Raw genomic sequence first — 24,813 nt, 5'->3', positions numbered from 1 at the left:
TTCCAGCAGAAATGATGCCACCTGCAGCTGCTGCTGCCTCATTCCTATGACCTCCAGCATGGGACAGAGGAGTGCGTTTGTAAAGCTGAAACTTAAAGATATTGGAGGGAGGGTGCCAGCAGTAGTGCAGTCTTCAGTTTAACTTGACTCAATACAGGAAACCTCTCCCAGGTCTCTCAGTTTGGGTGGACCTTTAAGGGGTCAAGGTGTAAGATGACTGCCTGTCCCAGTCTGCCAAGGAGAGTCCTAGTTCATGCCTGTGTCCCAGTTTTCCTCCTAATTAAGCATTTGTTCTAGACAGAAATGCTCTGATCACCCTGCATGCAACTAAAGTGTCTCCTCTTCCTCTGCAAAAACAGTGTTCCTCCTGGAGAGGCCTAGGTGATCGGGAGATCCTTAGTTGCAGGTAATAGAAATTAACACCAACCAACATTAGCAAAGCTTTTTTTTTTTTTTGAAGAGGTAACTTACACTTTGGAAGGTAAAAGGGAACTAATCAGGCCTCAGAAGGGAGGTCCCAGGGTAAGTGTGGGGATCTAGCAGAAGGTAACAGTCTAAAAGTTTCCTTCCCAGGTCCACTAGTGAGCTAAATCGGCTCTAGTGTCCAGATTCAGATTTCCAGGATGAAGCATCTGATTGGCCTAATTTGCATCCTGGTGCTTTGGTTGACAATTCCTTCAAGGCCACAGGGAGGAGCCGGGGAGGGATAAACTGGGAGCTCAGGCTTGACATATACACACTACCATGTATAAAATAGGTAACTAAGAAGAACCTAATGTATGGCACAGGGAACTCTACTCAATACTCTGTAATGACCTATAAGGGAAAAGGATCTAAAAAGGAGTGAATATATGTAACACTGATTCACTTTGCTGTACAGCAGAAAGTAACACAACATTGTAAATCAACTATACTCCAATAAAAATTAACTGAAAAAAAGACCACAGGGAGGAGTGTTTCCTCAAAGGAAAATCAGTATTGGAAACAGCAGAGTGGGGGAAGGATTCTGGGAAGGCAAAAACAACAAATGCCCACCCACAGAGAGTATTCTCTTTGGGGAGGAAGAAGAAAAGGGCCCTGAAGAGTAGAGGAAAATGTTAAAAAAAAAAAAAAAAAACTTTTCAGACGGTTTTGTTGCAAGCCTACACTAAAATTTCATTACAGTCTTCCTGGAAGTGTAAATCCTCAGGGAGGCTAGTTCAAAGATCCATATTTGGTAGGGACATTTTAAAAAATTTACCTTTTATTACAGTACCACCTACCTAGAGTAAACTGTACAATCTTAAGTGTAGAGCTTGATGAATTTTAGAACATTTGTAGCACTCTAGAAAGCTCCCTCAGAGACACACCCCCCACCTCTGGCATTACATCCCACCCCAGCTCACACAAGGGTGACCATTCTGACTTCTACTCTGGTAGAGACATTTTATACAACAAGAGAATGATTACATAATCATTGTCAGATTCGGGAGAGCAGGGTGGGGATGTTTCATTAAAGTTCACTACTCTCTTGACTGGCAAACAGTCAGCTGGTGGATGGGTAGAAAACTAGTTTCCCAGTACAAATTTTAATGCTAGAAAATTTCATAAGGAAAATGGTTAGTATTTTATTGGGAATGTTAATTTCTTTCCAGAAGGAGGTTCATGCAGTGTGGTTTGGTCTCAGACCGGGTTTGGGATGAATTTCCTTTTGCAGGGGCAAGGGAGTGAAGACTGCAGGGGATCCAGGACTAAGCCCCCATGTCCATCCCCGCTGCCCCCAGCCGAGGGGCTATGATCTGGAAACAGACACCCTTCACTTGACAGTCTCTAGACTGGGGGTAGGGGCTAGAGGCAGAGTTTCATCTGTGAGGCTTGCCCTCTGTCCTGTCCACCCACCTCATTAGCCAAGGGACAGAGCAGACACGCCAAAGGACAGTGGGGATTTAGCCCTTTCCTCTCTCCCCTTACATAAAGTTGCTGGGACCCAGTGGGTCCTGAGTTCCGGTGCAGCATTCTGCTTCTCCTGCTTATTAGGTTCACATCTGACAGTCACAAGACAGCTGTGTGATGGCACCACAGGTCTGCAAGAAACACCCAAAGGAGGCCCTGGGCTCTGCCTTCCAGGATCAGCTGACATTCCTGTTAAGCATCTTGTTTAGTAAATATTGGTAGGGACAGACGTGAATTGCTGCAGAATGTTCTGGCAGAAATATCTTTACCTGTGTTTGAGCCCTTTCCACACCGGGTAGCGGGGCGGGGGGTGGGGGGTGTGCTCATTTGTTACAGCTAACAGATAACCCTAGCTTTAGCAGGAAAGAGGAATTTATTACAATGATAAAGGGATGTCTGCAAGAATGTGAATGCCACTAGGCCCTGGAAGTCTTAAGCTGGGAGCCACAAAACCATCAGAATTTCTCTATGACTCTCTACTCTTCCTTTCATTTTATCATTATTTTCCCATTCACTGGCATTCTCTCCTTCTCTAGTCCATCTCACAGAATCTGGCCACCCCAAATCCCAGTTCCAGTCAGTCGGTCTTAGAGACTGACTCCAACACTTAGTACAGTCAAAATAGCAAATCAGGAACTCACCATGTCTCATGATTGGTCTGACCTCTGTCCTGTGTTTACCATGGAGCCCACGGGCCACGGTGTGGGGAAGGTGTCTGTCAGAGCCCCACTCTCTGGGCTGGTCAGGCAATTACAAAAAAAGTAGAATTAGGCAGAGATGCCAGCAATTATTCTTCACCACAGGGATATTTCCTTTTGGAAAATCCAGCACATAACTCACAAACACAGTTATTCCTGGTACTAAAACACCGCGAGCAGGTCAATATTTCTATTGATTGCAAGGGCTATTCCTCACTTGGTTTTGATCCTCTCACAATGCCTGGCTGAGACAGATGGCTGCTTCTGTAGTTATTAAAGATCGCTTTAACAGTAACAAACTCTCCCAGTACAATGAAAATCTTTGTACATCAATACTTACTTTAAAGGTAGATGGAGAAAAAAATATGTATTAAGGAGGAATTGAAGAGATGGAGGAATATGGAATGCCCAAATATCAGGGTGTGTGCCAACTGGATATTAACCAGAAACTTGAATATAACAACTTAATATAAACCACTTAAATGTCCATCTTCATAGCATGGAATAAATTAGATCCATATGTATCACAATAAATAAAAAAATGTAATATTGGAGTAGAAAAGCAATTTGCAGAATAATATTGGTACAGTGTAGTAAGGATTATGTAAATAAAAAGCAAGAGCACACTATATATTTTTAATGGATTTTTAAAAGGATCACATTCACACTTTTAATAAAAAGCATATACATAAGAATTGGAAGTAAAATGTCACGATATTACACAGCGGGAATATGGATGATTTTTTTTTTGTACTTTTTCCATATTTTAAAATATCTACACATATATCAATATGGATAGATACTAAAAAAACATACGTGAAAAAAGGCAGTTGCAATAAATACTACTAGTATGATTAATATTTTATTTATGTAAAATCCATAACAATAAAAACAAAACACCTATTTCTATGGATATATCTATCCATATGAATATATCCATATATATTCACATAAATTCACAATAGAAGATCCAGAAGGACATGCAGTATACTAAGCTGTATAATGGTTACCTCTGCGGAAGGGACTTAGATACCAAAGGTAAAAGAACATTAGTACTTTATCTACAAAGTTTTCATATTTTGCAATAATTCACATATTATCTGTGTAACTAAAAATTAAAACACATAATTTTAGAGAAAACTGCCTACACCAGTCCACGGGTTTGGCTTTCGGAACCCCTGGTGCGGGTTACTGCTGAAATCCATCATTTACTCCGGTGTGGGTTAACCTGCTTAACGTGTTAAACGTCCTACTCAGAAAACAGATTCTTAAACTGCTTTTCGTTGTAAGACCTGCTCGGAAGAAGTGTGGGTCTATTGGAGCAAATATTTTCTTTTTAGTAACTGCCACGTTCTAAAATAGTTCTATAGGGATGAAGTAAAACATATATCAACAAAGCAACAGACATGAAATGTACTTGCATGTAAATATATTAAATGGCTTTCTGGAAAGCCCCAATCACAACTGGGTAGCGTGGCCGAGCGGTCTAAGGCGCTGGATTAAGGCTCCAGTCTCTTCGGGGGCGTGGGTTCGAATCCCACCGCTGCCAGTCAGCTTTTTGTCCCTTGCTACCTCCTTGCGGGCTGTTTTCAGCTGTTTTGCGACTGCATCGGCGCCCCCTGCTGCCAGGCCAGGGCTGGCCGCCCGCATGAATGGAGCGGCGGAGGGGGCGGGTCCGCGCGCGCCGGGGCGGGGCATTGTGGGTAAAAGGAAGCGTGAGGGCCCGCCCCGCTCGCTCCCCCCACGTGTCCGCCCGAGTTTCTCCACCGGCAACATGGCCGCTGCCTGAGAGGAGAGTCCGGCCACTGCCGCCTCTGCAGCCCGCGGGTACCTGGGCCGTTGCTGCCGCCCGCGCGCGGGCCCCGCGGAGAGGTGAGTGCCGACTTGGCAGTGACCTCCCGGGCTGGAGCCGGGCTGTACTCACGAGGTGGGCCTGGGCGGGGCTGCTGAGTAGGCCGGGAGGCCCGCGCCGCGCGGTGCTCGGGGCCGGGGGCCTCTTGGGACTCCGGCGGGAAGGACGGGCAGCCTGCCCCAGGAGACTGGGGTTGCCGCAGGCTGCAACCTCGCCTCGGCCGGGCAGTCGGTGACGCCAAGGCCGAGGCTACCGGCGGTGACTCAGGGTCCCGCCGCCTTGCCCCACCCGGCTAGGCGGCCCTCCTACGGGAGCACCTGTCCGAAGGCAGCCGATGTCCTGCCGGCGTGGCGGCTCGTGGCAGTGGCTGCGTGGTGGGCGTGAGAAGGGGGCCTGACCACCCGCGAGGGAGGCGAAACCCATTGGACAGTGTGGCGCGGGGCAGGCCGCCCGCCCGGATGGGCAGGGGGAGGGTGTCCGGGGCCCCCTCCTCGCCGCCGAACCGGATCAGCTCGCGTCCGGCTAGGCCTGGAATTCTCCATTCATTTATTCCAGCCACCCTTCAGAGCTAGTTGGGAGCCAGCGACGTGCGGCCGATGGGGCCCTGAAGGTTTGATCAGACGAGGTGTCAGTAAGCACGTCAAGTAAACCAGTAAATAAAAAAGGTCGTTTTGTTGTGTTAGCTTTAGAATCATTGGGGGTCAGAAAAAGGAGATCTTAAAGCAGTTGTCACAGTTTTCTTCATCTGTGAATTGGGGATAAGAGGATTCCTCCACCTCCTAGGGTTGTGATGAGGGCCATATAGGGTAAGACGGGAGAAGCTCCAGGTTGCAGCGTTTGTTTCGTGTCTATGTCTCCTGCCCTTTTATATTGGAAGAAAACATTGTGCCGAGTAAGTAACAGACCTTCCCAGCCATTACTTTTCTACTTTAGTGTTCACAGTTCTCTAAGGTCAGTACTTTTGTTTATCCCCATTTTTGGGGTGAAAATAGTGAAGATCAACAATGCGAGACGGGTTAGGGGTACCAGACGGCAGACCTGGGATTTGAACCTGTAGCGGTTTCATTCCAGAGTCCAGGCTTTTACCCACTACACCATCCTGTCTTCCACTAAAGAATCCAGTAGCATAGTCGTTAAGAATGAGAATAAGGCTATTTGACATCAGCTAGTCCCAGGTTTGTGGCTTAGCTCTGCCTTTCTCTGGCACTGTGACCTTGGGTAAGTTACTCTCCGAACTTGAGTTTCCTTTTTTGTTAATTGGGGATGGTATCAATACATCCTTACTTATAGAGCTACTGAACAGATTACATGAGGATGAATATATTAAGTCCTTAGAGAAAGGAGGGTGTTATGAGTTAAGAATTAATTCTTTTTGCCTCTAGGCCACCTCTCCCTTTCATTGAGGTGGAAACTGAAGTGACCCGAAAAGGGAAGATGCCTTGTCAAAGGGGCACACAGCCAATAAGAATCCAGACTTTGAGACTGTTTACCCTGGGCCCCTAACCCCTTGATTCAGTGTTGTGTTGTCTTTCTCCCTCCAGTAGCTGGAGACTGTTTTTCTGTTTGCCTCTTTTTCTGATTGGCCTACAGGTTAGATTCCTGCATGACCCAGCTATGGCCTTCAGGCATCTCCTCTGCTCTGGACCCTCCCTTAGATTTTACCTTGTCCCCTTTCCATTCGTTCAACAGCCCCCGATGGGGATGTTTTCTGTGCCCAGTGCCTTAGAGCCACTGCCATAGAGTACCTTTGTGGTCATAGGAAACCCTGTTGAGGTCAAGGTGGTCACTGCTGCCTTGTGGTGGCCTGGAAGTACAGACCACACCTCTGTCCTCAAGTGTCCAGGAGGCCCAAACCATGAGGCCACTAGTCTCTGGATGGGGCTGAGTTAGGATCACTGGTAAAGGGTCTGTCACTGCCTTATCTCATGCACTCATTTACTCAGTTATTCTTGGTACTATATTAAGTGTTTACTTCACTGTTCTAGATATTGGGAGAGCAACATGAATTTTTTAAAAAGATAATAATGCCCATATCAACTCCACAAAGTAAATTAAATCATCTCTGTTTTATGGTTGAAGCACTGAGGGCGTCATAGAGCATACATTCTAGTGCAGAAGACAGACAACACATAAGCAAATAGACTAACTAGGTAATTCCAAGTTATGATAAGAACCATGAAAGAAGTAAAACAGGGATTTGGTAGTGACTGGAACCGGGTGAGGGGTGGGGGCCTTTAAGGTGAATGGTCAGGGAAACTTGTCTATTCCTGGAGGGGGTGGGGATGGTGATATCTAGTGAAAAGGAGCCAGCCTTTTTTGAAAAGACCTGAGGAAAATAGATGATGTGCAAAGTTCCTGAGACTGGCTGGGGCTTAGCTTGTTGGAGGCCCAGCAAGATCATATGGGACCCTGAGGCCATGGAAAGGAATTTGGATTTTATCCTATGTGACAGTTGAAGAGTTTTGAGTAGGGGAATGATAACTTTCCTTCCAAGGAGCAAGGGTCTTCTAATTTCACGGCTGCAGTCACCATCCTCAGTGATTTAGGAGCCCAAGAAAAGAAAATCTGTCACTACTTCCACTTTTTCACCTTCTGTTTGCCAGGAAGTGATGGGACCAGATGCCATGATCATTTTTTGAATACTGAGTTTTAAGCCAACTTTTTCACTCTCTTTCACCCTCATTAAGAAAGAAGCTCTTTAGTTCCTTTTCACTTTCTGCCATTAGAGCAGTATCATCTGCACATCTGAAGCTGTACTATTTCTGCCTGCAGTCTTGATTCCAGCTTGTGATTCATCCAGCCTGGCATTTTGTATGATGTACTCTGCATAGAAGTTAAATAAATAGAGTGACAATATACAGCCTTGACGTACTCGTTTCCCAATTTTGAACCAGTCAGTTGTTCCTTGTGAGGTTCTAACTGTTGCTTCTTGTTCTGCATACAGGCTTCTCAGGAAACAGGTAAGGCGGTCTGGTATTTCCATCTCTAAGAATTTTCTATAGTTTGTTGCGATCCACACAATCAGAGGCTTTAGCTTAGTTAAGGAAGCAGTAGTAGATGTTCTTCTGGAATTCCTTGCTTTCTCTATTATCCAGTGAATGTTGGCAGTTTGACCTCTGGTCGCCGTTCTGGGGGTACACCAAGGGACACAATAGATGAAAATCTCTGCCTTTGTATAGTTTACCACTGAGTGGCAGTGCGGGTGGGGATGGATAACAAATACAAAGCTGTAAACTGTCGCATGGTGATTCAGGCTGTGGAGAAAACCAGAGAGGGAAGGAGCTGACTGGGAGGTATTGTGGTTTTAATTGGGTGGACAGGGAAAGCCTCAGTGATGAGGTAGAATCTGAGCAAAAACTTGAAAGAGGTGAAGGAGGGAGCTGTGAGGTTATGGGGGCCAGTGGAGCAGTGACAGAGACCCAGCAGTGGAATTGGGGAAGGGAGGGAGGCCTGTGGAAGATGAGGTCTGAGAGGAAGAGGGTTGGGGGGGTTTGTTTAGGGCCTCACATGGGATGGAAATGACGCTGGCTTTTCTTTCTGGTGATAGGGGTAGACTTTCAAGGGGGAGGAGTGATGTGATCGCTAGCTACGGGTTCAAGGTGGAAGCAGGGAGGCCAGTTAGGAGGCTGCTGCTCTGAGGCAGGCAGGAGATGGAGGTGGCAGTGGGAGTGGCCAGATTCTTGACATACTTTGAAGGTAGAACTTACAGGATTTGCTGGTGTGGGATGAGAGGAAGAGAAACATCGAGGCTGATGCCAGTGCTTTGGCCTGAGCCTTCTTAGTGTCTGGAATGTGTATCTGGAATAAACAAGATGACTTTGCATGGTGGCTAGGACAGGGGCCTAGATGTCATTGAATCCCGTGGTGAAAGTATGTATGCTCTTTAAAATATTAAACCATTCCCATGTTAAGTAGATTAGACAAAAGTTGAGCTGGGCTTACCAAAAGTATAGGTCTAGGAAAGGCTAAGATCAGAGGGTGCCCAGGTGCCTTATTTATCATTTTGGTCTACCCTAGGTCTTTGTTGCTGCCTGCGGGCTTTGTCTTGGAGAAGGCAATGGCACCCCACTCCAGTACTCTTGCCTGGAAAATCCCATGGACGGAGGAGCCTGGTAGGCTGCAGTCCATGGGGTTGCTAAGAGTCAGACTCGACTGAGCGTCCTTGCTTTCACTTTTCACTTTCATGCATTGGAGAAGGAAATGGCAACCCACTCCAGTGTTCTTGCCTGGAGAATCCCAGGGACGGGGGAGCCTGGTGGGCTGCCGTCTGTGGGGTTGCACAGAGTCGGACATGACTGAAGCGACTTAGCAGCAGCAGTGGGCTTTGTCTAGTTGTGGCTAGTAGAAGCTGCTTTCTAGTTGCAGTGCACGGGTGAGGCCTCTCTTGCAGAGCACCAGCTCTAGGGTATGTGGGCTTCAGTAGTTTACGGTGCTCAGTAGGTGTGGTGTGTGGGCTCAGTTGCCTCTTGGCACGTGGGACCTTAGTTCCCAGAACAGGGATGGAACCCACGTCCCCTGCCTTGGCAGGCAGTTTCTTAACCATTGGACCACCAGGAAAGTCTGCCTAGATGCCTTTCTAACTGTGAGCATCTCCTTCCTTTAGGAATATGAGGGTGAATTACAGTCAGACCTCCACGTTCATGGATTCAGCTAACCTCAGAAACTACATTTGCCTTGCCCCCAGCAACTATTTACATAGTATTTACATTGTATTTATGACTATTTACATAACATTTACATTGTATTAGGTATTATAAATAACCTAGAGGTGATTTAGAGCTTCCCTCGTGGCTCAGACAGTAAAGAATCCTCCCACCTTGCGGGGAGACCTGGGTTTCATCCCTGGGTTGGGAAGATCCCCTGGAGGAGGACATGGCAACCCACTCTAGTATTCTTGCCTGGAGAATCCCCATGGTCAGAAGAGCCTGGAGGGCTACAGTCCATGGGGTCGCAAAGAGTTGAACACAACTGAGCAACTAAGCACAGAGATGATTTAAAGTATAGGATATGCTTAGGTTATATCCAAGTGCTATGCCATCTTCTGTAAGGGACTTCAGCATTCCAAGGGTCCGGAAACCAATATTCCCCCACCCACCATCCTCAACCGATACTGAGGGACAGTGTACTCACCCTGCACCATGAAGACCTGCCTTCTTTCCTCCAGGTACCTGAAGTGCTTCCTGTTGCTTGGAGTCCCTCTTCCCCTTTGCTATCCTGGCTTGTCCAAATCCTTCTGTCCTTCAAGACCCAGCCCAAACTCCCTTCCCCTCCTTTGAACCCCCCGAACTATAACTGCGACCTGATGGATGGTGTTGATGTCCTCTTGTTTCCTGTGTGGCTTTGGTAAAACACAAAATAGTGTCTGAGTTCCAGTCTCCTGGTTATTAAGCAGGGACAGGTGAGAGAAGAGTATGTATGTGAAGAGGGTCATTTTTAGGCATGCGCGCGCGCGCACACACACACACACACACACACACACACACTCTCTCTCTCTCTCTCTCTCTCTCTCTCTCTCTCTCTCTCTCTCTCTCTCTCTCTCACACACACACACACACACACTCACACACTCACACACTCACACACACTCACAGAAAGGAGGTCATCTCACTTGGGGTTGGGTTTAAAGTCAGCTTGAAAATCAGCTATCAGAGATGGAGTCACCCTGGAATCCAGGCCTTGGGACTGTCTGCTCTTCCTGCTGCACATCGGGCTCTCCTCTAAAGGTGCCCCACCGCCACTGATTACTTTCCGAGTGTTTTCTTCATGGCTGTGGACCAGCCAGCCACAGTCCTCCTGCCTGGTGGTGAATTCTTTTTTTATCAGTGGTCAGAAAACCCCTGAGACTAGTCATTTATTCTTTCCCACGGGTATACCTCACATGCGGTGTCTTGGGTCCACCTGTTTGCACCCACTGCTTGGCGGTTTCTGCCTGCTTTCTTTTGTTGTTGTTGTTGTTACTTTTTATTTTTTTGGCTGATGGGGCATATCAACCAAAATGATGTGGGCTGTCCACTTTTGACTCCATGAGAGATATAGAAATAAGATCTGCTTCTGTTTGCCTCAGGCTTTTCTCTCCCAGAGCAGGGCTGGTTACAGAATGGGTGTCCAGGTGTGTTGGTAGAATGACTGACAGACCTCTTGCTATCCTTGCAGATTGAGTCCAAGGACCACGTGGCTGGCTCCCCCCTAGTATGGCCAATGAAGAGGATGACCCAGTCGTACAGGAGGTAACTGCCAGGGCGGGGTCCCTTCCATCCATCCTTAGGTCAGCCAAGGACATGTTGGCTTCCTCTCTACCTGGAACCCTCTTCCTCATACCTGCCTGGCTGACCCCCTCACTTCTTTAGGTGTCTGAACCAGCATCACCTTGTCAGAGAGGATTCCCTGACCAGCCTGCCTCAAGTGATGTTCTCATGCACGCCCTCCCTAGCCCTTTACTTTGGCCATGCCTTGCATTTGGCCACAGCACTTCTCAACTCCTAAGCATAAGTCTTCTTCCGCTAGAGTGTAAGCCTCTTGAGGGCAGGGATTTTGTTCCGTTCACCACTGTGTCTGCAAAGCCAAGTTCAGTGCCTGGCAACTAATACTCAGCGACTATTAAATGCATGGGCTTACCCAGATTCGGTCATTTAGCAGTTGTTCACTGAATCCATTATGTGTTGGGGGCTATGATAGCAGTGAGCCAGGCAGTGCTCCCTCCTGTGGGAAGCTCAGAGTCTGTAAGACTGATACGGAAGGGGTGGTTCCAGAATCAGCCCAGACCAAGACACATCCTAGAGCCACTGGGCCTTTGCACATGCTGTTTCCTCCACGTGTGCCTCCCCGTGCCTGGTGAGCCTTCACTCATCCTTAAGGCCTAGAGGAGGGAGAGACCATGGTTCTTAGGAAGAGCTAGGAAGCAGGAAGGTAAACTGCAAGGTGTGGCAGGGGCAGTGAGGGTTGAAAAGAAAGTAGGGCCAGTCAGACCACCTTAAGACAGGCCAACCCAGGACAGGAGGTGGAGGCCCTCCCCTCCCCTTCCTCATCAGAAAAGCATTTCATCTGTCCCTCTAGGATGCATCTTATCTGAGCACCCTCAGGGAATACATTTTTATTGGGGTTTAGTGAGTGGGCGGAGACATACCCAGGTTGGAGATTTGGTTCCCTTTGTTTTTAGCATTAGTTGAGCTATTTCTTCTTTCCCCAAACTGCCTCAGAGCCACTATCCCTGAAATCTGAGGAGCAGGCATGATCCCGGGGCAGTTTGGGCATTGAGTTCTGTCTCCCGGTTAAGTCTTCTTCTCTCGTTCCCAGATCGACGTGTACTTGGCCAAAAGTCTGGCAGAGAAACTCTATCTGTTTCAGGTAATTATGGGATGTAAAGGTAAAGGATGGGAGGGGAAAGTAAGTGTTGGTCGGGGGTGGAGACACAGTAGGTGATAGACAAGGAACAATGGGAAACCTCCAGTTGCTTAGAATTCTTGGCACAGAGGGTGTGCTAAGACAGTCTCTTTGCTTTTATGGATGGATCAGTAGTAGTCTCTAATTTCAAAGATGGGAAAACCAAGACAACCCTAAGAGAACAGTATATTGGATGAAGCTTGGGCCCTGGGGACAGCCTGCTAGCAGTGAGGCTCGGTTGTGAGTCCTTGGGCAAGTTCCTTAAAAAAAATGTCTGTGCCTCAGTTTCTTCAATTGCACAGTGGTGATAGTAATAATACCTGCCTGACAGGGTCCTCGTGGGAATCAAGTGAGTCCTTATTAAAGTGCTTAGAACACTGCCTGGTACAGTATTAGCACCACGAATGATGCATGCCGCTGTAGTTCAGACTCAGGGAGGGGCTTTCTGGGGCAGCTCTAGGGCAGCATCAGCCAACCCCCTTCCCTCTTTGCTGGGCCAATAGTTTTTTATTTGCTTGCGCCAGGTCTCAGTTGGGCAATGGGGATCTATTTCCCAGACCAGGGATCGAACCCTGGGCCCCCTACAGTGGAAATGTAGAGTCTGAACCACTAGACTACCAGGGACGTCCCTGGGCCAATAGTTTAACCCTGGTCACTCCTCCATGTAACCCTGGACTGTCTGCAGGAATCATTCAAAGCACTTTACATATGTTAACTCATCTCATCCCACAGTAGCCTGTAGTGGTTATTATTATTGTAATTTAATAACAGCTTTACTGAGATCTGATTCACACCCATGCAATTCCCCCATTTAAGTGTAAATGCAGTGAATTTTAGTCTGTTCACAGAGTTGTACCACCAGCACCAGTCTATTTTAGGAAGTGTTTGTCATCCCATCCCCCCAGTCCTAGGCAACCATTAATCTATTTTCTGTCTATAGATTTGCCTTCTCTGGACATTTCATATAGATGGAGTCATGTAATATGTGGCCTTTGTGCCTGGCTCCTTTGTTTAGCAAGATGTTTTCGTCTTGTTATAATGTGTTTGAGTACCTCATTTCTTTTTATGGATGAACATACCCCATTGGATGGACACGTATACCACATTTTATTTCACCATGCATCAACTGATGAGTATCGGGATTGTTGTCATGTTTTGGCTGTTACGCATAATGCTGCTATCAACACGAGGAGCAAGTGGCAGAGTGAGGACTGTCTGATTCCAGATCCGGCTCCCTTCCGCACCACTCTTCCCTGCGGTCAGGAGGTCACAGGGCTGCTCTGGATTTTCGCAGACCAGGGCCCTCCTGGGCTGTCATGGGCGAGTGTGTCCCAGCTCCAGGCTCAGTCCAGACCAGTTGTGCTCCAGGCTGCTCCTGGACCTGAGCTCCAGCCCAGGAAGCAGGGAGGAGTCACTCTATTGCTATTTAAGAGAGCTTTTAGGGAACAGCCATTTCCTTGGGCTAGAATATAACTAACTGATCTCAGATGGCCTCCGAAGGGGGGTTTACTTCACATACTGCCACACCTCCGCCAGGCTCCTTCTGGAGGCTGTTGTGCTTCTCACAGCATTGGCCACAGTCTTTTGAGAGTGAGTCCAAACCATGACTCATCCAACCCCCCGTGGTGTACATACAGCACGGGAGAAAGAAAGGAAAAGTGGGTCTGTGAGAAGGATGTCACCATGGCCTTCTTTGTTCAAAGCAAAAGAAGCGATTTGAGAGCAGTATGCTCATGTGTGATGCAAAATAGCTTCATACCTGCTGACACGGGGGTCCAGAGAGGCCTCTCTGAGCAGGTCAGTTGGCAGACCAGTTCCCTTCCAACTTTATGGAAAAGCCCACACATCAGCCTGCAGCTTGTAAAGAATCTGCCTGCAACACAGGAGACCCGGGTTCGATTCCTCAGTCGGGAAGATACCCTGGTGAAGGAAATGGCAACCCACTTTAGTATTCTTGCTTGGAGAACCCCATGGACAGAGGAGCCTAGCAGGCTACCATCCACGGGGTCACAAGAGTTGGACACGACTTAGCGACTAACCCATCACCACCACCACCGCACATCAGCAGGAGAGAGAATAGGATAGTGATTCCCATAAATCTGTTGACTGAAAAAAAAAAAAAGCACAACCTAACAGTTGAATGAGAATTATAATTGATTCAGCAGATTGTACTGAAGAGGAAAGCTGGGAGGGAGATAGCCTCTCAGATAGCCCTGCAGGACTATTCTGAAGAGATGAGGGAGGAGAGGATAGATAGGAGTTTTTGCAAACAATCAGCTTCTCTGTGTGTGGGAAGTGGGAACAGCCTGGGCTCTTTGAAATCGTTCCTTTGTTATGCACCTAAACTGTCAGGTATCCTGTTTTCTCCTTCCTGAATGCCCTTAGGGTGCCCTGTAGGTGGAGTGGCTGCAGTGGCAGAGGGTTTGAAGGCCACCACATCCTTTGTGGCAGGTGACAGGCTTCAGCAGCGAGCAGTTTTTGTTTTCCCTCTTTGCTTCCTGTGGTCTCATTTTACTCGTCCTTCTCCACCTGGGTGGCCTGTAAATGAGCAGTTAAGACTCCAGACCCTTACTTTTGACTCCCATGGCATTGCTCTGGGTTCCTAGGGTCCATAGGGCCATGCATGCTGGGGCCTGTTGGGGTTCCTAATGCTTGGGCATGTCCCTCGGATGTGTGAAAGTGGCTCTTTGGAAGGAGGCTAGCTGGAGCCAGTGAGAAGGGATGTAGGAGACCAATGGGGCCTCCAGTCTGGGGCGGGAGTGGAGAGGAGCTATTGATCCTTGGCCAGTGCCCCTAGAGCCCAGCTCTGGGCAAGGTGGACTGATGGCTCCCTTCCCTTCCCCAGTACCCAGTGCGTCCAGCCTCGATGACGTATGATGACATTCCACACCTCTCAGCCAAGATCAAGCCCAAGCAGCAGAAGGTGGGACTGGCCTCCTGGGCGGAGGTGGAGGGACGGGGGAGTGGGACCTGAAAGAAGCCCAGAGGAGTGATTGGAGAGTGAAGAAGGAAATCAGCAGCTTGCAGGGCCTTGAGAGCTGCAGAAGGAAACTTCCAGAAAGAAAGGCAGTAGGCAGCTCCAGAAAGGCCAGGCAGGAGTGAGGCTTGAGATGAATTAGAACACGGGATGGGGTGGACAGGTTCACAGGACAGGGCCAGTGTGAAGAGGGCCCGATATGGGGAATCTTGTGCCTCTCAGGGCTGGGGTGACGGGGATCAGGAGACCAGCCTGTCCTCAGGCAGCTGTGGCTCTAAGCCCTGTTGTCATGTAAATAGCTACACCAGCATTGCCAGTTCTGCTGACATTTGAAAGGAAGTTGAAAATAAGGAAAAGAGAAAAGCTCTTGATTTTTAAATGTTGGTACCTAATTTAGACTTTTGGGAGTGGAATGTGGCGGCAAGCAAAAACTACATGAGCCCCCTCCAGCAAAAAGCACTTAGGCCCTTCTCTTGGAATTTGGGTTGTGTGGACTAAAGTCCAGGGGCCTTCGGGGAGGGATGGTGTCAGTCCTGCTTCTGGCAGAGACTGAGGTTAAGAGGTGGGTGTGGTGGGGTTGGGAGATCCCCTGAGAGCTGTGCTTCGGGGTCCTCATAGCTGATGGGGGTGCTTGGTGCCTCTAGGTAGAGCTTGAGATGGCCATCGACACGCTGAATCCCAACTATTGCCGCAGCAAAGGGGAGCAGATCGCACTGAATGTGGATGGGGCCTGCGCTGATGAGACCAGCACGTATTCCTCGTGAGTGCCCTGGGCCCCGAGAGCGCTGAGCTTCGCATTCTTCAAATATGAGCCTTCCACAGCCCTCAGCGACACCGAGGCCCTGTGCCCCACAGCTGGGCTCCCTACCAGCGGCTCATCTTTGCACGACTGGGCCTGGCATGGGCTCGTCCCCAGGGAAATTGTCTTCCCTCCTGAGCTGGCTCCTCTGACCAAGTTCTAACTGGGCCGAGAAGAAAGCTGGCCCCTTGATGGGAGAGGGAGCTCCCATGCACTGCGTGTCTCTTGGGCCGCAGTTGAGTTTCCTCATCCCAGCGCCCCTCCTGTAGCACATGTGGCCTTGGTCTCGGGCTGTTGGAGTTCACGTGTCGGGGTGGAGGGGGCTGTGCCTCCAGGCCCAGGCCTGAGCTTCCGTCCCCTTGACCTCCGTTCTACCTGTGCTTCCAGGAAGCTGATGGACAAGCAGACGTTCTGCTCTTCCCAGACCACCAGTAACACGTCCCGTTACGCTGCCGCACTCTACAGGCAAGGTACCCACTCTGGGCACTTAGGGCTGCCGTGAGGGCTGAGTGGGTGGGAGGGAAGCAGGATGAGGGCTGGGGCCAGGAGAGGACACCACGAAGGCTGCATCTGAAAGGTTGTTGCTGAGCCATGAAAGATGCTGGGATTCTTGGCCTCCAGAGGAGAGGAATTCAATCCAGGGTAAGTGACAAGGCTTGATTGCTCAGAGCTTTTGTGTAGTAAAGTTTTATTAAAGTATAAAAGAGATAGAGAAAGCTTCTGACATAGACATCAGAAGGGGGCAGAAAGAGTGCCCCCCGCTGCTAGTCTTTAGCCAGATACAGCTACAGGCTGCTAATTAGAGAAAGGGAATATCTCAAAACTCAGAGACTGGCACCAAGCCCCTCACCCACAACATGCATTTTGAGATAACATGGGCACAAGGTGTGTCATCTCGGCCCATAAAACATTGACATGAGCCGTTCTCATGAAGATGGCGCCGAAGACGAAAAAGGAAGCCCCTGCCCCTCCTAAAGCTGAAGCCAAAGCAAAGGCTTTGAAGGCCAAGAAAGCAGTGTTGAAAGGTGTCCACAGCCACAAGAAAAAGAAGATCCGGACGTCACCCACCTTCAGGCAGCCCAAAACACTGCGGCTCAGGAGGCAGCCCAAATATCCTCGGAAGAGCACCCCTAGGAGAAACAAACTTGACCACTATGCCATCATCAAATTCCGCCTCACCACCTAGTCAGCCATGAAGAAAATAGAAGACAACAACACACTGGTATTCATTGTGGATGTCAGGGCTAACAAGCACCAAATTAAACAGGCTGTGAAGAAGCTCTATGACATTGACATGGCTAAGGTCAATACTCTGATCAGGGCTGATGGAGAGAAGAAGGCATATGTTCGACTGGCTCCTGACTATGATGCTTTGGATGTTGCCAACAAAATTGGGATCATCTAAACTGAGTCCAGCTGGCTAATTCCAAATATAAAAGTTTTCACTATGTAAAAAAAAAAAAAAAAAATTCACATGAATCTTGAAGAAAAGTTTCCAAGTAAATGTATAGTTTCATTAACATAGATTAGGAGAACAATGTATGAGTAAAACATACTGGTTTGTTGAGCCCTTACCGGTACTGAGTCTTAACGCAGGAACCATTTTGAAGAAAGACGGAATCTAGGGTAAATACATAGTTCATTAACATAGCTTAAGACAAACATTTCCATAAGAAAAACGTACTGGTTAGCTCAGGGTTTGAGAAAAGTTAAGTTCAGGTGGAACCAGGTGTCATTATGGCAACACAGAATTTTAAGAGAAACCTCCTTTTAAATTTGTATAGAGAAGGGGAAAAAAAATCCGACACTTATAGTTTCTTTCCTCCTGCCACTTAAGAGAGAGATAAAAAATGTCTGACACTTGCAGCCTATTTCCTCTGTTTGGAGGCCCCTAGCCTTCCTGCCTGTTGCCCTCTCACCCGCAGAGGCCAGACAGGCTGTCAGTGGACTAGGGTTCGGCCACCTCACAAGACTTTTACACATCCTGCCAGACCTGATGGGGTAGGGCTCCAAGGTCATCATCCTCCTGGGACACAGACACACAGACAGCATAACCTTTGAGGCAGGAGTAGAATTTTGTCTTAAATACAAGGTATTTATGACCCAGCAGTTCCATTCTTAGAAAGCATCTATGCAAGAGAAATGAAACATCACCGCACAAAAACTTGTACATAGGTGTTCACAGCAGCATTATTCATGGTAGAGAAAAGTGGAAATGATCCACATGTCCTTCAGCTGATGCGTGGATTACAAAATATGGTATAGCCATACATGTGAATATCATTTGGCCATAATAAGGAAAGAAGTACTGATATGTGCTCCAACATGGGTGAGCCTTGGAAACATCAAGCTAAATGAAAGAAGCCAGACACAAAGGACCACACGTTACATGATTCCATGCATATGAAATGTCCAGGACAGGCAAACCCATGGAGACAGAAAGTGACAGTAGATTGTTGGTTTCCAGAGACTGGGAGCAGAGTGGAATGAGAACAGGGTTTCTTTTTGGGGTGATGAAAATGTTCTAAAGTTGATTGTGGTACTGGTTGTATTGCTTTGTGAATATGTTAAAATACATTGAATTGTATGCTTGAAATGGGTGAATTATATGGTATGTGAATTACCTGAGTAAAGCTGTTAAAAAGTATAAGGTTACTCTAAGTATTTAGAGCCTATAAAGCAATAAAGAAATTTGAACACTTAGGTGATAAACTGGGATAGGATAAAAGTAATATCAAATAGCTATACTCTTCTGATTTGAACTCATATCTCAAGAATATAGTTCTTTAAAGGCACAATCCTTTTTTTAAAAACAAACAAACAAACAAATTTATTTGGCTGTGCTGGGTCTTAGTTGTGTGCGGCATGTGGGAGCTAGTTCCCCTACTAGGGATCGAACCCAGGGCCCCTGCCTAGGGAACATGGAGTCTTAACCACTGGGCTGCCAGGGAAGGGTTTTTTTTGTGTGGGCTGCGCTGGGTCTTTGTTGCTGCTCAGGCTTTTCTCTAGTTGCAGCACACAGACTTCTCGTTACAGTAGCTGCTCTAGAGCGCGGGCTCTAGTGCACAGACTCAGTAGTTGTGTCACACGGGCTTAGTTGCTCCGCGGCATCTAGTGCACAGACTCAGTAGTTGTGTCACACAGGCTCCGTTGCTCCGCGGCATCTAGTGCACAGACTCAGTAGTTGTGTCACACAGGCTTCGTTGCTCCGCGGCATCTAGTGCACAGACTCAGTAGTTGTGTCACGCAGGCTTCGTTGCTCTGCGGCATGTGGGATCTTCCCAGACCAGGGGGCGAACCTGTTACCTCTGCATTGGCAGGTGGAATTTTTCTGGACTATACCACCAGGGAAGTCCCTGCAGTAACCAGCTTCCTAATAGGGTGGGTGGGATTTGACAGGGAGACAGGTTGGAGGATGTGGGGGTAGGGAGGCAGGGAGGGTGGTCTGGCAGAGGCCTGGGTGGGGGCCGGGGAGAGTGGGGCGTGTTTGCTGAGTCGCCAGTGGGGCCAGAACAAGCAATTTGCAGGGAAGGGAGTGGGTGCCGGGGTCAAGAGGCCCTTGAATGTTGGTGGAGGAGGGTTTGCAGATAAGCCTTAAGAAAGCGACTTTGAGCAGGAGTCTCGGTTCACGTCTTGATCTGGTTTGTGTGCTTGCTGTGTCCATCACAGCCAGATCAGATTGCGAATGGCCGTCAGCCTGATGATCCCAAGGCTCTAGGGCTGGGGAGCTAGAGCAGAGGCGGGAGGCAGTGGGACAGTGAGCTGAGGCCTTTCAGGGAATCTAGGGCCCTTGGTGACTCCCGTGTGCCAAGCTGGGTGGGTCAGCCTCAGCTCCTAGCGTCAGGTCCAAGCCCTTCTTCCTCTGCCAGGTGAGCTCCACCTGACACCTTTACATGGCATCCTGCAGCTGCGGCCCAGCTTCTCCTACCTGGATAAGGCAGATGCCAAGCACCGTGAGAGGGAGGCAGCCAATGAGGGTGAGCTCGGGACCCCCAGCCCTGCGTCTCTCTGTACATGTTAGTGTGCTAGGCCGGTCGTGGGAAAAGTACTAAAGGGCTGGATTACAGGATCCTTAGCAGCATCCCCAGCCTCTACGCCTGATACCCGTAGCACCTGCCCCCATGATTTTGACCACCAAAAGTGTCTTTGAGTTTCCAAGAGTCTCCTGGGAAAATTGAAAACCACTGACTTAGGCAGCTACCTCTGTCTAGGAGGAGAATTCAGACACTACTGCTTGAGGCCTGCCTGGTGGGTGGGGTGGAAAACCTCCCCAGAGGCTGGAGCAGGGCCTTTTCTTTTGCAGCGGGAGACTCTTCCCAAGATGAGGCAGAGGAAGACGTGAAGCAGATCACGGTGAGCCCAGGCCCAGGCCGGGAGCACAGCCGGGAGGCAGCAGGGCCAGCTTGGTACTTGGCTGCCTGAGGCAGCAAGGGTGGGCGGGTCTGCGTGGAGCATGGGCTCTGGGGATGAAACGGAAAGAGTCTGTGCCCTAGAACCTTCTTGCTGGACTGCCTGGAGGGGTAATCTGCCCGGCACGAGGGAGGTGGGAGTGGGCACTGTCCAGGCCTGAGGTCCTGACCCCCCCCAGGTGCGGTTCTCCCGGCCCGAGTCGGAGCAGGCCCGCCAGCGCCGCGCGCAGTCCTACGAGTTCCTGCAGAAGAAGCATGCCGAGGAGCCCTGGGTCCACCTGCACCACCACGGCCTGAGGGTGAGCCGTGGTCCCTGGGCGGCGCGGACACAGGCCTCAGGGGCTCCTGGGAGAGAAGCCCCAGTGCCCGGGAAGCGTTAGCTGCTGGCCTCATTGTCTCACTTCCACTTTCTTTCAGATTAAGTTGTAGCCACTTGGTAGTGCTGCAAGGAGAGAGGTTAAGTTCTGGGGGCAATGTGTCCTGTGTTCCCGCTTTCCTGCCTAGTGTGCGCCCCAGGGGAGTGAGTGACCGTGTCACTGGCAGAGGTGGTGGCCCCTGGGCTCTTGCTGACTGTGAGCATCTTGTTGGGCTCAGTGAGGCTGGTGTTTGGTTACATACTTTAATGCATTATGGGTCCTGAATGAAGGCTAGACACCGCATCAGTTGCTCCGTGGAGAATCAGCCATCTGTCCCATGGCTGAGTTCACTGTGCATCTCACCTGCCAAGGGTGATTTTTACTGTACTTGACTTAGAGCCCAGTCCTTGAAACTTTATTAAGCGAGGCAATTGAATATTAGCTCACAAAGACACCATAGGCTCGGTCTTCCCCGCATGTTTCTTGAGGTGGAGCAACTTATGATTATTCTGGGACCTTCCTGAAAGAGATTTTTGCGTTGACAGAGCCTTAGACTTTGGGTCAGTCAGACTTCCAAAAGCTCTCCTATTTCCTAGTGTGTAACCTTCAGCAAGTTATTTAATCTCTCTGAACCTCAGTTTCCTTATCTATAAAATGGGAATAATAATAATGGTACCTAACTTCATGTTATTTTGGGGATGGGATGAGTGGTGTATGTATACAGTCATTGGAACAGAGCCTGGCGCATAGTAGGTGCTCAGTGAACACTAGCTGTTATTTTTATCATTGCTGTCTGTGTTCCTGTATCAGACAGGGCACTGAGGCACAGGTGCGCTGGGACTGTGCAGTCATAAAGGCAGGAAGGAATGTGGTTGAGGCCACATGCAGACGCCTTGAGTGCTCTGCTCAGGAAGTTGGGGTGATCCTGTGGCCGGCCTTGGAGCCGGACAGTGGGTAACTGGAGCAGGAGATGATACAAGGCTGAGAACCGGATTGCAGGGGGAGGCCTGGAATGTTGGCTGAGGTTCCTTTCACTCCCTGTTGTTCCCCCACAGGACAGTCGCTCTGAGCACGAGCGCCAGTACCTGCTGTGCCAGGGCTCCAGCGGGGTTGAGAACACGGAGCTTGTCAAGTCCCCCAGGTGAGATTGGCCAGGCCAGGGCTGTGGAGGGCTACTGAGCCTGACATAGGCCCTGGGAGCATCCCTCTCTCGTGGGTTCTGCCTTGAGAATGTGGCCCCTTGTGTAACATGCTGGGGAGATGTGGAGGGGTCCATCGTCCTCTGAGAGGGCCAGGAGGGGGTGTGGGACTTTGGGGGGATGGCTTGGATACAACCTGGTTGGGGGCCGAGGTGGGGCAAGGACAGAGCCCTGCGAGCTGCTGAGCCCGTTCTCTCCCCCGACAGTGAGTACCTCATGATGCTGATGCCCCCCAGCCAGGAGGAGGAGAGGTGAGGAGAGGGGCCGGACGCCTTTCCCCACTTCCCTTCCCACCCGCCAACCTGCCCCTGGCCTCCTAACCCTTGGTGTTGGTTTTCAATAGAGACAAACCCGTGGCCCCCAGCAATGTGCTGTCCATGGCCCAGCTGCGTACCCTGCCCCTGGCTGATCAGATCAAGATCCTGATGAAAAATGGTGAGTGGGCAGCCCTGTCCTGGGGGGCCCCAGCCTTGCCACCTCCTGGGGAAGTGGAGTTGGGACAGACTTAAGGAGCGAGGCCCAAGGCCTTTGGAAAGTGCACTGAAGCTGGTGACAGGCCGCATCAGAGGGGCCGCAGGTCCCTGTGAGCCTGGGCAGGCCCTGTGAGCCTGGGCAGGCCCAGGGCAGGCCTTCGTGGGATGTATTGTCTATTTATAAAAAGGAACTAAGGTAACTATGGGGCTGAGATGAAGATTCAGAGATGAGGCTTCTTAAAGGATTGTGCAGAGCCTCGCATGTGAGCCTGAGCTGTGTTCATTTTCACAGTGAAGTGTGTTCCCTTGCACCGCTTTGTGGACGCCTCACCAGGCTTCCCACAGTGAGGACTCTGAGGCCAGAACCTTCAGAGTGGACGTGAGCCTCGAACCTCCAGAGCTGAGTCCCAGGCCCTAGGCTCCTCTGAGATGCCAGCACGAGGGGCTGCGGGGCCTGAGTGGAGAGGGGAGCTCCCCGGGGCCCAGGCTGCTGGCCTTGCTCCAGAAAACATGGGGCTCCCCAGGCCCTGCCGCTGCTCTCTAGGGCTGGGGGCTCAGGTGGGCGTGGGGAGGTGGGGAGAGCAGAGCACAGTGATTAAGTGCATGAACTTTGGACCCAGATGGCCTGGGTTCAAGTCCTGGCTCTGTCACTGACTAGCCAAGTGATCATGGGTGAATTTTGAAACCCTCTTGGGCTGGGTCTTCCTCATGAGGCACTCCTGCCTTCCTCCTTGGGTATTCCTCCAGGGCTCAGTGAGAGGTGGGTGCCTGCCCAGAGTGAGAAACCACTGACTGCAGCTGTTACGTTACCACTGTCCTGCTGGACTTGTTACGTGAGCCCAGGCCCCTCTTGGCATGTCTGATGTCTCCTGTGTCCTCCTCAGTGAAAGTCATGCCTTTTGCCAACTTGATGAGCCTCCTGGGTCCCTCTGTCGACTCCGTGGCTGTTCTGCGTGGCATCCAGAAGGTGGCGATGTTAGTCCAAGGAAACTGGGTGGTGAAGAGGTAAGTTCCTTCTAGTCCCTTAGTTGGGAGCACTTAACCCATTTAAATTGAATGTAAGTACTGATTTAAATTCTCTGTTTTAAACCCCGCAAGACATTATATTATCCAGTTAATATTCTCTAGGTACACTGCTAGCCATTTTATTTTGCTCATCATTTCTTTCTGTATCTCTTGAGTTCCTAACCATGATGATTTCCTTCTGCGAAAGTGAGCATCTACAGGTCATAAATTTGTTTCCACTTTGTCCAGAAATGTCTATTTCACCTTTGTTCTTAGAGAATATTTTTGTTCGTTTTGGTTTTAATTTTATTGAAGTATGGCTGATTTACAATGTTAGGGATATTTTTTGTTGAGTATAGAATTCTAGGTTGGTTATTTCCCTTCTGCACTCTGATAGAATTTCATTGTATTCTGACCTTCATTGTTTTTATTGTCTATCCACTGTATGTTCAACTGTCTAATATATGTTCCTTTGTTTCTCTCTGGCTGCATTTAAGATTTTCTCTTGTTTTGGTTTTGCACAGCTCATTAAGATGTGCCTAAGTGGGAATTTCTTACGTATCCTGTTGGGCTTCATAGGTCCTGGATTTGTGGCTTGCTGCCTTTAGTAGTTTCTCTTCTGTGATTCCTCCTCCAGATTGCCTCCTCTCTAGACTGTCAGTTTCTAGGGGGCAGGGGCTGTCTTGATTCCCCTTTTCCCTGGTATTGGATATAATGCGTGGCACATGGCCGACCCTTGGTAAACCTGGCTACATTTAATGCACATTTGAATTATATTACTTCTAAATTGTACAAGGTAGAACACACTGAATACTCACTATTTAGAAATGTGATATAAAGTGAGCAATCTGTCAAAGTGTAAATTATTCTAAATTTTTTAGAAAGCTGTTCATTGCAGAAAGTCCATCATTTCCCAGTTGGTTGGCCAAGTAAATTGCAAAGTATATTCGTGTTACAACCACATGGTGACAGCCTTTCCCTGGGAAACGGACGGTGCCCAGCGTGCTTTGTGGGGCCTTGCAGCTGTTGTCTTGTGTGACACAAGTGTTTGATTACGAGGGTCCTTATGATGGCACATCACTTGTTAATCGGGACCACGTATGTGTGTTTGTGCTGGGGGTGGATGAAAGCCAGGAGAGGCTGTGCCACCAGAGCCCTGAGGCCGCACCCACAGGAGGCACAGACTTGCCAGATACCTGGCAGCCGGGCAGCCACAGAGCTGGGTTCAAGGTGGCCCCGCACCGCCATGCCCTGGTGCCACTGCCCCGTTCTGCTCATGGCCCATCGTTCCTGTGACTTGAAAGTAGGCCCTCCTGTGTTCTGTCTGCTCTGGGCTTTGGGTCTTGCTGCCGCCCCTGTGGGAAGTGGTCTTTCCGTGCCCTGTCCTTCTGTGTCCCTGTGAGGACGCGATACAGAGTGCTCCCATTTGTAAGTGTGTCTGGACTGCTTGTTCTGTGCCCTTCCCCTGTGCTGTCCTTGTCTTTAGGAAATTGGGGGGAGGCCTGGGGTCTAGGGGTGGGGTGGGCACCATTACAGTCCAGCGCATAGATCACACTGACTCACTAGTGGGCATCTGCTCTCCATGTGGCAGAGACGGCCAGGCTAGGCCAGGACCCTGTCCTATAGGGCTTTCATGGGAAGGTGGGCACAGCTCAGCCTTGAAGGAAAGTAGTTGTTGGGTGCCAGGTGGGCTTGACGGGGCAGGTGGGGCAGGGGAAGCAAAGGAGTGTGTG

General features: G+C 49.4%; 1 protein-coding gene, 2 non-coding genes and 1 pseudogene across 13 annotated transcripts in view; 3 read left to right on the top strand and 1 right to left on the bottom strand.

The window, feature by feature from the left end:
* Positions 1 to 4,097: 4,097 nt before the first annotated feature.
* On the top strand, positions 4,098 to 4,179 carry TRNAL-AAG (transfer RNA leucine (anticodon AAG)). Its single transcript has one exon. It is a non-coding gene; the product is annotated as a tRNA-Leu (tRNA).
* Positions 4,180 to 4,375: 196 nt separating this feature from the next.
* POLR3E (RNA polymerase III subunit E) overlaps positions 4,376 to 24,813 on the top strand; it is a 31,354-nt gene continuing 10,916 nt past the window's right edge. For 2 of the 10 annotated variants that reach the window (XM_081554559.1, XM_081554561.1), the window contains exons 1-13: positions 4,376 to 4,502; positions 10,636 to 10,709; positions 11,776 to 11,826; positions 14,708 to 14,785; positions 15,488 to 15,599; positions 16,026 to 16,108; positions 19,508 to 19,615; positions 19,942 to 19,991; positions 20,227 to 20,346; positions 21,459 to 21,544; positions 21,809 to 21,853; positions 21,946 to 22,037; positions 22,960 to 23,080. In XM_081554559.1, the coding sequence (XP_081410685.1) occupies positions 15,496 to 15,599; positions 16,026 to 16,108; positions 19,508 to 19,615; positions 19,942 to 19,991; positions 20,227 to 20,346; positions 21,459 to 21,544; positions 21,809 to 21,853; positions 21,946 to 22,037; positions 22,960 to 23,080 (809 nt within the window). In that variant the 5' untranslated portion in view covers positions 4,376 to 4,502; positions 10,636 to 10,709; positions 11,776 to 11,826; positions 14,708 to 14,785; positions 15,488 to 15,495. Of the gene's footprint in view, positions 4,503 to 4,548; positions 5,375 to 9,530; positions 9,647 to 10,635; positions 10,710 to 11,775; positions 11,827 to 14,707; positions 14,786 to 15,483; positions 15,600 to 16,025; positions 16,109 to 19,507; positions 19,616 to 19,941; positions 19,992 to 20,226; positions 20,347 to 21,458; positions 21,545 to 21,808; positions 21,854 to 21,945; positions 22,038 to 22,959; positions 23,081 to 24,813 lie in introns of those variants that run through there. The other 8 variants (XM_081554551.1, XM_081554555.1, XM_081554553.1 and 5 more) reach the window with 7 other exon arrangements.
* TRNAG-UCC (transfer RNA glycine (anticodon UCC)) lies at positions 12,413 to 12,486 on the bottom strand. Its single transcript has one exon. It is a non-coding gene; the product is annotated as a tRNA-Gly (tRNA).
* On the top strand, positions 16,567 to 18,323 carry LOC145531632 (large ribosomal subunit protein uL23 pseudogene; annotated as a pseudogene). The gene has a single exon (XR_014072612.1). The product of XR_014072612.1 is annotated as a large ribosomal subunit protein uL23 pseudogene (transcript).

This window comes from Giraffa tippelskirchi, chromosome 13 (genome assembly GCF_054371585.1).
Source record: "Giraffa tippelskirchi isolate mGirTip1 chromosome 13, T2T-mGirTip1v1.2.pri, whole genome shotgun sequence".
NCBI classification, from domain to species: Eukaryota; Metazoa; Chordata; class Mammalia; order Artiodactyla; family Giraffidae; genus Giraffa; species Giraffa tippelskirchi.
This window is presented reverse-complemented; position numbering and strand designations above follow the sequence as displayed.